This window comes from Phodopus roborovskii, unplaced genomic scaffold, assembly GCF_943737965.1.
Source record: "Phodopus roborovskii unplaced genomic scaffold, PHOROB, whole genome shotgun sequence".
In the NCBI taxonomy this organism is placed as follows: Eukaryota; Metazoa; Chordata; class Mammalia; order Rodentia; family Cricetidae; genus Phodopus; species Phodopus roborovskii.
The window spans coordinates 42294-53207 of NW_026125113.1; the positions used below are offsets into that span (position 1 = coordinate 42294).

The following is a 10914-nucleotide window of genomic DNA, read 5'->3' on the forward strand; positions in this document are numbered from 1 at the left end:
TGCCCTTCTGGTGGATGGTGGATGGTGCATGGTGAATGGTGGATGTGGGGTTTAAGCCAAGAAAGACAGGGAACTGCCCAGAAGGAGAGCTATCCTCCTGGTTGAAGTTCCACTTGGCTCCAGTGAGAACTGCTCCAGTGGTGCAGGCAGGGCGTGCCTCCTCCACAAAGTGTCCTCTCTGGGACCCTCTTCCTTTCCCGGACCAACCGCGGTCTTTCCCACCCCCACTTCATGTTCACCGCTCCCACACCCTGGCTCCCCGCTCCAGCCCAAGGGAGCTAGAAGCCTACCTTGCCCCCAGACACACCACTCTGACATGGAGACCCGAGAAAACTCGCACCAAAGTAAGGCTCCCAGGGATTTGGAGTCTGCACTTCGCCCCTGCAATGTGTCCTCTGTCCCGCCAAGTCCCTGTGGAGCTAGGTTCCAGGCCGAGGACGTTCGAATCCGCAGAACGCAGCAGGCAGCAGGCCAGCATTCGGGCTCGTGTGTCGCCAGGCTAGGAGCCCAAAGGACTCACAGGGACCCATTGCGCTACTACTGTCTATCAGAGCCCCAAGTGCACTATTAAAGCAGCAGCAAGATCTCCAGGCTCAATGGGTCTGCCTGGAGCCTTGAGTTACGCGAGCGCGCGCACCCTGCCGGCCAGATCCGGAATCGTTAGGCTTGGCCATGGTGCCTGTACTTGCTCTCCTGCTGGGGTTGATGCTGGACTGCAGCACAGCCTGCTCACTTGACAGAGGCACCTTTTGGAGACTGCGCTGGCAGCGCATTGAAACTCTAGGCTTCTTAGGAGAGCTGAAAACCACGCCGGTTGTCTGGTGCCTGCAGGACAGAAACGATTTCAGATGTCCCTGGAAGAACGCGTCTATCACCCGTGGGAAGCAGAGAGAAGAAGCCACCTGTTGCCACTCCAAGATGCTTGGGCAGGTCTTCCACCTTTTCGCCACAGAGGCTAGCAGACGTGCCTGGCCAGAGAGGGCACTCGGTCAACTTCTCACTAGCCTGTTGAGTGGCCTGCACGCGCTGGAGGATACAGCGGAGCAAAGCCCGGCCTGCCCACCTACTTTTGCCTTGGCCATCCGCACCTGCTTCTTAGGCATCTCCAGCTATCTGGAGGGAAGCGATACAGCCCTTGCTCCTGGGAGATTGTCAGAGCAGAAATGCAAGTGGCCCTTTCTGCATTGCCTGTGCCTGAAGAGAGAAGCCCCAAGAAGAGAAGAAGTGCCATGCAGGAATCCCCACTGAGGTCTCAGCATTCTCAGGGCCTCAAGCCACAGCGCACAGGCAGAGTCCAATCCAGCAAGAGAAGAAAGGGGTCTGAGTCCATCCATGCTTTTTAAAGTATCTTCTACATCATGATCTCCGAAGAATATGTGAATGAATTGTGTGTGTGTGTGTGTGTGTGTGTGTGTGTGTGTGTGTGTTCGTGTTTGCTACCAAATCCATTTCCTAATAAAATGATAGTACCAAATCTCTTTGACTGATTTCAATTCCTGGTGGGAGTTTGACATGTGCTACAGGAGATGTACATGTGGCTTTCTATTGGTATGGTTTTTACAGGTGTCGCCGATTGGAGCCATTAGTCCGAGGGTCAGCAGGTATTGCTTCCTTCTATTAGCTAGTAAACCAAGACTCTGCATCTGGAGTAAGAAGGCTGACTCCTCTTGGCTCCTTGATGCTGCCCTAGGAGGAACTGGCGAGACACCCCCGGATGAATGCTGGCATGGAACCCCTGCAAGTATTGGGTCTTTCTTGTCTAAGTGCCTTCAAGTACACAGCACCAGCTGTGTCCCTGGCATTGACACGATGGATGGCTCTCTCTTGCAGAGGAGAAAGGGGCCAACGATTCACCTGAGGTGGTGATGTACCTTGCCGAGGTGACTAGACAGTACTGAGATTACTGGAGACACAAATGGACTCTGCTCTGTCCAGCCAGCCTGCTTCTGTTCTCAGGGGACAGTGCCTTGTGGCTACCAGCCTGGAGCAGGCTACTGGCTGACCAGAGGCAGGAAGGGTCAGGAGTTTGATCACAAAGGACACTTCCTGGTCACCCTGTTTGTGGTCCTGATACTTTAAGGTGATCAGACATGGCTCTGATGCTTTCCCTTTCATGTCTCCTGTGGTGACAAACAGAGGGTATGTGAAAAGTCAGTCTGGGCCTGGTTTGAAGATTGAGACTCACAGAACACGTCACCTATTGACATTCACAGCCTCTTTGTGCCTTTCAAGAAGCAGTACATTGGACAGGCCAACGGAGGGGTCAAAGGTGTAGAGTGGAGGGAGAGGGAAAGTCTTGGGATGGTTGGTGTGGGGTCATTGAGGCAAGGGCACCCATGCACAAACTGACCCAATGGCAACAGAAAGTGGAGAAAATCCCGATCATGTAAGGCCTGCAGGGCACAGGATGAGCAGGACACAGCACTGGCTAGCCGAGGAGCCTTGCCTTCTTCACTGGGCCCTCTTGCCTAGATCCAGGGCTGGGAGGCCCAGGAATGGCAGGGTTTGGGCGTGCAGCATGCAGGATGCGACAGTATTCGGGCCCTCGACCGGGTACTGCATTCTGGCCTCTGAGCTGATGCCCATTAAGAGCCACTAAGAAGTGAAGGCTGGCTTCGGGTCCCCTCCTCTCTGTCCCCTTTGCCTTGTCAGCTGTGTGTCACATTTTCTTCCCAGGCTGCCCATACTGATCTGTTCCCCAGCAGAGGCAGAATACCCAGGACACAACACCAAGGTGAAACACAGCTTGAGGACCCATCTGTGGCCAGTCTGCTCACAGATCTTTCCTATGAGCTACTGGGGAGGGCTCTGCAGGAGCTGAGCCCTCCCCCCTGCCCAATGGTCCCCCTTTATGCCCTCAAAAGCATACAGCCATGCCTATTGCAGGCTCAGGTCATCCCTGGCCCAGTTGTGCAGCTTCAGACTTGAAAGACACCTAAGACGATCAGCAACCCACATGCCACCTCCTTGCCACTACAACCACCACCCTGGCTTGTTTAAAATGGTAGCATAGTCAATAATAAACCCAGAATACCCAGTGTAGCACAGCCAGATAGAGGCAGTTCATCAGCTGTCAACCCTTGCTCCCAGCCTGTGCCTCTCTAACTTGAGGTAGGTGGAAGAGATGCTGGGCATACTGAGCACTGGGTTCTGAAACATTCCAGTGCCCTGTGCTCCCCCAGGTCCCCCATTAAAGTGCCAAGGCTGTGTCAGTTCCTGTGTTGCGAGTCCCTGCGATCGTCTTGTTCGGTGTCTGGAGTTGTTGTGAACTTAGACACAGTGGTGCTTCCCACACTCCTAGTCTTCTGGAAAACTACCTGCCCTTGTGTTGTGTGCTGCTGTTGTGCGGATACATAGCGCCCCCAAGTAGAGTGTCAGCTGGCTGCCCCGGTAGCCATGAAGTGGCCTGGGGTAGAAGAGTATGTGGCTGAGCAAGGTTGGCTCTTCCTGGAGTAAGTAGCTCAGCCTGTGCTGCCCAGGACTCTCCTCCTGCCTCAGTGGCTACAGGGGATAGCCGTCACTCTGAGCTTTGGACTCCAGTGTCTCAGCTGCTGGAACTGGGTGCCACTCGGCTCTTCCTTGGAGACTGGACATCATGCACAGTCTCAGGCTGTTACCTGGTAAGAATTTGAAGCTGCTGGGAGACCCAGAGGAAACCAAAGGTTCAAGGAGGACATGAAAGCATCGGTGTCCCTCTTGTAGGTGGGCAGTGCCTGTGTGGCATATGCCTGAGGCACCCATGCACACCTGCTCTGAAGAAGAACATGCTCGGCTCCTTGGTCTGGACCAACTCCCTGGTGATGGAGGATTGGCACAGAGGGCCAGGGACCTTGAAAATCAGGGAGAGGAGTGCCCTATGAAAGAATTAGGACAGCTTGGATGGTGCCTTGTACTTTTGGAGCCCATTGCCGCCCTTACCTGTGTCCATCACCCTCACTTGTCCTGCTTTGTTCAGTTGTGAGAAGTTAAGGTAGACTGTGTCTTCCTTCCCTAACTCCAGCATAGGGAAATCGGACTGTCAGTGAGACATAGAGTAGCCCCCACTTATTTGCTTCACTTGCAGGCACACAGATACCTATCTGCTCAGGGGATTCCACGCTCAAGATTTGAGACAACAGAGTTCAGTTTAGCAAACAGCTTATATCAGAAGCTCGAAGCCATTGCCTTACACTTTCCTCGTGGCTCTAGTGCTGCCTGAGTCCAGGCCCACCTACTGTTTTCATTCTGGGACTGGAAACCTGCTGAACCGGGAGGCCATGGTGTTCATGAGAAAAGTGGGAAAAGTCCCCTCCTTCTGGTGCCTGAAAGGCATTAAGGACTCTTGGTTTCTTCAGGAATCTGATGGCCAGCTAGTGGAGGAAACTTGTACAATCCTTGTCCTCTGGCTTAGAGGTTATCAGTGTCCTCTCCTGGTGTGGCCAGACAGTGCCCTGGTCATGTTCTGCTCTGGACTTCTGCACCAGCTCTCTTTCCTGTCAGCCTGTGTGCTACAACTGGTAGACCCATCCTGACATCTGTGGCATTTACTTCAGATCTACCAGTCTGTGGAGATACAGGTGCTCTCCAGCAATACTGCCTGGGGGGATAAGAGGGGAAAATGAGGCACCGGGAACTAGTGAAATTCTGATGGATCACCTCTGCCTCAATTTTTCTGGACTGCTTCATTGCAAACTTCATAGTAACAGTAGTGACACTAACTGAAAGAGAAAAGGTCCAGAGGGAGTGTAACTCGAGGACTGATTGTGAACATTTTGCGACTATTCAGCTAAAGACACAGCTGAAATGGTTAACGTATTAAAAATAGTATAGCATTAGTTTACCTAAAGAAATGGTTAAAAAAAAAAAAAACCAAAAAAAAAGACCAAAGGAAAAAAAAACCAAAAGCAAAATCAAAAACAAAACCTACCAAAAAAAAAAAAAAAAAAAAAAAAACGAAAAGAAAAGAAAAGAAAAAATTCAAAAAGAAAAGAGAAAAGGAAAGAAAAGAAACATGAAAACCACAGCTACCTAGTGAAAAAAGTCACTTGAAGGAAGCTGAGAACAAGAGGACACAGCACACTGATCCCGGGAGGGTGAGAAACTTGTGTTTAGTTCCAGAGTGACAGATGATCTCACAAGCAGCAGAAAGAGACATGGGTACTAAAAAGGAAGCACTCTGAGTCAGAGCCAGAGCCTTTGGGACCAGAAATGCCCTTATGGTGGATGGTGGATGGTGCATGGTGAATGGTGGATGTGGGGTTTAAGCCAAGAAAGACAGGGAACTGCCCAGAAGGAGAGCTATCCTCCTGGTTGAAGTTCCACTTGGCTCCAGTGAGAACTGCTTCAGTGGTTCAGGCAGGGCGTGCCTCCTCCACAAAGTGTCCTCTCTGGGACCCTCTTCCTTTCCCGGACCAACCGCGGTCTTTCCCACCCCCACTTCATGTTCACCGCTCCCACACCCTGGCTCCCCGCTCCAGCCCAAGGGAGCTAGAAGCCTACCTTGCCCCCAGACACACCACTCTGACATGGAGACCCGAGAAAACTCGCACCAAAGTAAGGCTCCCCGGGATTTGGAGTCTGCACTTCTCCCCTGCAATGTGTCCTCTGTCCCGCCAAGTCCCTGTGGAGCTAGGTTCCAGGCCGAGGACATTCGAATCCGCAGAACGCAGCAGGCAGCAGGCCAGCATTCGGGCTCGTGTGTCGCCAGGCTAGGAGCCCAAAGGACTCACAGGGACCCATTGCGCTACTACTGTCTATCAGAGCCCCAAGTGCACTATTAAAGCAGCAGCAAGATCTCCAGGCTCAATGGGTCTGCCTGGAGCCTTGAGTTACGCGAGCGCGCGCACCCTGCCGGCCAGCTCCGGAATCGTTAGGCTTGGCCATGGTGCCTGTACTTGCTCTCCTGCTGGGGTTGATGCTGGACTGCAGCACAGCCTGCTCACTTGACAGAGGCACCTTTTGGAGACTGCGCTGGCAGCGCATTGAAACTCTAGGCTTCTTAGGAGAGCTGAAAACCACGCCGGTTGTCTGGTGCCTGCGGGACAGAAACGATTTCAGATGTCCCTGGAAGAACGCGTCTATCACCCGTGGGAAGCAGAGAGAAGAAGCCACCTGTTGCCACTCCAAGATGCTTGGGCAGGTCTTCCACCTTTTCGCCACAGAGGCTAGCAGAAGTGCCTGGCCAGAGAGGGCACTCGGTCAACTTCTCACTAGCCTGTTGAGTGGCCTGCACGCGCTGGAGGATACAGCGGAGCAAAGCCAGGCCTGCCCACCTACTTTTGCCTTGGCCATCCGCACCTGCTTCTTAGGCATCTCCAGCTATCTGGAGGGAAAGCGATACAGCCCTTGCTCCTGGGAGATTGTCAGAGCAGAAATGCAAGTGGCCCTTTCTGCATTGCCTGTGCCTGAAGAGAGAAGCCCCAAGAAGAGAAGAAGTGCCATGCAGGAATCCCCACTGAGGTCTCAGCATTCTCAGGGCCTCAAGCCACAGCGCACAGGCAGAGTCCAATCCAGCAAGAGATGAAAGGGGTCTGAGTCCATCCATGCTTTTTAAAGTATCTTCTACATCATGATCTACGAAGAATATGTGAATGAATTGTGTGTGTGTGTGTCCGGGTGTGCTACCAAATCCATTTCCTAATAAAATGATAGTTCCAAATCTCTTTGACTGATTTCAATTCCTGGTGGGAGTTTGACATGTGCTACAGGAGATGTACATGTGGCTTTCTATTGGTATGGTTTTTACAGGTGTCGCCGATTGGAGCCATTAGTCCGAGGGTCAGCAGGTATTGCTTCCTTCTATTAGCTAGTAAACCAAGACTCTGCATCTGGAGTAAGAAGGCTGGCTCCTCTTGGCTCCTTGATGCTGCCCTAGGAGGAACTGGCGAGACACCCCCGGATGAATGCTGGCATGGAACCCCTGCAAGTATTGGGTCTTTCTTGTCTAAGTGCCTTCAAGTACACAGCACCAGCTGTGTCCCTGGCATTGACACGATGGATGGCCCTCTCTTGCAGAGGAGAAAGGGGCCAACGATTCACCTGAGGTGGTGATGTACCTTGCCGAGGTGACTAGACAGTACTGAGATTACAGCAGACACAAATGGACTCTGCTCTGTCCAGCCAGCCTGCTTCTGTTCTCAGGGGACAGTGCCTTGTGGCTACCAGCCCGGAGCAGGCTACTGGCTGACCAGAGGCAGGAAGGGTCAGGAGTTTGATCACAAAGGACACTTCCTGGTCACCCTGTTTGTGGTCCTGATACTTTAAGGTGATCAGACATGGCTCTGATGCTTTCCCTTTCGTGTCTCCTGTGGTGACAAACAGAGGGTATGTGAAAAGTCAGTCTGGGCCTGGTTTGAAGATTGAGACTCACAGGAACACGTCACCTATTGACATTCACAGCCTCTTTGTGCCTTTCAAGAAGCAGTACATTGGACAGGCCAACGGAGGGGTCAAAGGTGTAGAGTGGAGGGAGAGGGAAAGTCTTGGGATGGTTGGTGTGGGGTCATTGAGGCAAGGGCACCCATGCACAAACTGACCCAATGGCAACAGAAAGTGGAGAAAATCCCGATCATGTAAGGCCTGCAGGGCACAGGATGAGCAGGACACAGCACTGGCTAGCCGAGGAGCCTTGCCTTCTTCACTGGGCCCTCTTGCCTAGATCCAGGGCTGGGAGGCCCAGGAATGGCAGGGTTTGGCGTGCAGCATGCAGGATGCGACAGTATTCGGGCCCTCGACCGGGTACTGCATTCTGGCCTCTGAGCTGATGCCCATTAAGAGCCACTAAGAAGTGAAGGCTGGCTTCGGGTCCCCTCTTCTCTGTCCCCTTTGCCTTGTCAGCTGTGTGTCACATTTTCTTCCCAGGCTTCCCATACTGATCTGTTCCCCAGCAGAAGCAGAATACCCAGGACACGACACCAGGGTGAAACACAGCTTGAGGACCTATCTGTGGCCAGTCTGCTCACAGATCTTTCCTATGAGCTACTGGGGAGGGGCCCTGTAGGAGCTGAGCCCTCCCCCTGCCCAATGGTCCCCCTTTAGGCCCTCAAGAGCATAGAGCCATGCCTATTGCAGGCTCAGGTCATCCCTGGCCCAGTTGTGCAGCTTCAGACTTGAAAGACACCTAAGACGATCAGCAACCCACATGCCACCTCCTTGCCACTACAACCACCACCCTGGCTTGTTTAAAATGGTAGCATAGCCAATAATAAGCCCAGACTACCCAGTGTAGCACAGCCAGATAGAGGCAGTTCATCAGCTGTCAACCCTTGCTCCCAGCCTGTGCCTCTCTAACTTGAGGTAGGTGGACGAGATGCTGGGCACACTGAGCACAGGGTTCTGAAACATTCCAGTGCCCTGTGCTCCCCCAGATCCCCCATTAAAGTGCCAAGGCTGTGTCAGTTCCTGTGTTGCGAGTCCCTGCGATAGTCTTGTTCGGTGTTTGGAGTTGTTGTGAACTTAGACACAGTGGTGCTTCCCACACTCCTAGTCTTCTGGAAAACTACCTGCCCTTGTGTTGTGTGCTGCTGTTGTGCGGATACAGAGCATCCCCAGGTAGAGTGTCAGATGGCTGCCCCCGGTAGCCATGAAGTGGCCTGGGGTAGAAGAGTATGTGGCTGAGCAAGATTGGCTCTTCCTGGAGTAAGTAGCTCAGCCTGTGCTGCCCAGGACTCTCCTCCTTCCTTAGTGGCTGCCGGGATAGCCGTCACTCTGAGCTTTGGACTCCAGTGTCTCAGCTGCTGGAACTGGGTGCCACTCGGCTCTTCCTTGGAGACTGGACATCATGCACAGTCTCAGGCTGTTACCTGTAGGTGGGCAGTGCCTGTGTGGCACATTCCTCCGGCACCCATTCATACCTACTCTGAAGAAGAACACACCCATATCCCTGGACTGGACCAACAGGCTGGTGATGGAGGTTTGGCACACAGGACCAGGGACCTTTTAATTGAGTCAGATATTATCCATCAATCTCAAGGAAACTATTCCAATATCCTGTTCCCTGGTATCTTGACCTGGACAACCATTCAAATGTTACTTGATAGATTCTGTCCTTTTATATAATATACTAATTTGACTATATTTGTATGGGTAAATCTAATACATTACAACAACACACACCAGGGAAATTGTTGGCTGCCAACATTATGTGGAGCAGCAAAAAATCTATTGTAGCTCTAAATTGTAAAACTGTGATCCTCAATTCACCCATCCCTAAGTTGTGTTCTGATAATATCTCATTGTCATATTAGTAGTTCTACTAACAATTTCATTTACCAATTTCAGAGGTCTACTGAACAAAATGGGTGTCATATGGGACCTATTGATTGGAGATATTATTCTGTAAATGTGTTTCTATTATTGGTTATTGAAGAAAGCACTGTTTGCCATTAGGAAAGCAAGATAGGCTGGATTAGTCAACTAGGAGGATGTTGGAAGAGGTAGGAGGAGATTCAACATGTAGGACCACGAGTACAATATGCCGGGTCCTATCTCCGGTAAGATAAGTCCTCATGAAAATACTTAGATTAATAGAAATGTGATGGGAGATGTCATTCTGTATATGTTTCTCATACTGATTAATAATAAAGCACCGTTGGCCAATAGGAAAGAAAGATAGGAGAGACAAGGTGGCAATAGGAAGTAGTAAGGGGAGCCAAGATGGAGAGTCTGGAGATAGCAGTATGCGGCAGCCGGCTCCGGGTAAGAAGACCACATGGAAATACATAGATTAACACAAATGGGTTAACACTTAAGACAGAGCTAGCCGATAAGAAAGTAGTAACTGGCTAACAGTATAATATCAAATATAGAGTCTCTGTGTGTTATTTGGGGCTGGCGCGGTGGCGGGAAAAGACCAGCAGTGGCAGGGCAGAAAAACCGTATTCTTTACAGAAATGGGTTTCTATTTAAGACAGAGCTAACCAATAAGTAATGCTAGTAACAGGCCAACAGCATTATATCTAATACAGCATCTCTGTGTGTTATTTGGGGCTGGTGCTGCTCTGGAGCCAGGCTGGGAGGAAAACATGCTCATAATAAAATAGCACCCAATGTAGCTACTAAGAACTTCCACTTAAAACTTAACAAAAGCTTTAAAAAGTGTTTTAGAAACAAAAGAATAGAGACAAGCCAGTCTTCTTGATTGCAGCATTTTTTTTCTCAGTTGAGCTCTGTTTTGCTAGACAATAGAAATTTGTGCAGCTCCTTTAAGAGAGGTTTCCTGACTCATCAAAAGTGTCAAAAAACAGCTTTTAAGAAGCATTGCTAACAATTCAATGGTGTGTATTAGTGGCTGGAGAGAGTAGCTAGATATGGTGGCTTGATGGGAAATGTTATTCTGTAAATATGTGTTCTCATACTGGTTAATGGATATAGCACTGTTGGCCAATAGGAAAGCAAGATAGGCTGGACTAGAAGACAAGGAGGATTCGAGGAAATAGTAGGGAGGAGTCAACATGGAGAGACTGAAGAGAGCAGATGCCTGCCGACCTCACTCCTGGGTAAGATGAGACTATGTGGAAATACTAGATTAATAGAAATGGGTTAATACTTAAGACAGAGCTAGCCGACAAGAAACAAGTACCTAGCCAACAGCATTATATCTAATACAAAGTCTCTGTGTGTTAATTGGGGCTGGCGTGGCGGCGGGACAAGACCAGCCGTGGGAGGAAAAACCTTACTCCTTACAGTGGCACACACCTTTAATTCCAGCACACTGGAGTCAAAGGCAAGCAGATCTCTGTGATTTCAAAGTGAACCTGGTGAATAGAGTAAATTCTAGGACAGCCAAAGTTACACAGAGAAACCCTGTCTCAAAAAATGAAAAACTAGAAGTACAAGAAACAGAGTAATAAAAAAGCCACATGAAAATGGAAAGTACACAGAGAATGTGGATATTATATGCTATTTTAAATTGTTCAATTCCTAAGGAAGGAACAA

General features: G+C 50.4%; 2 protein-coding genes across 2 annotated transcripts; both read left to right on the forward strand.

Moving 5' to 3' along the window:
- Positions 1-672: 672 nt before the first annotated feature.
- On the forward strand, positions 673-1248 carry LOC127225986 (interferon alpha-3-like). The gene has a single exon (XM_051189723.1). It carries the CDS (start codon positions 673-675, stop codon positions 1246-1248), a length of 576 nt encoding a protein of 191 aa, XP_051045680.1.
- Positions 1249-5860: 4612 nt separating this feature from the next.
- LOC127225993 (interferon alpha-3) lies at positions 5861-6502 on the forward strand. The gene has a single exon (XM_051189736.1). It carries the CDS (start codon positions 5861-5863, stop codon positions 6500-6502), a length of 642 nt encoding a protein of 213 aa, XP_051045693.1.
- Positions 6503-10914: the final 4412 nt, after the last annotated feature.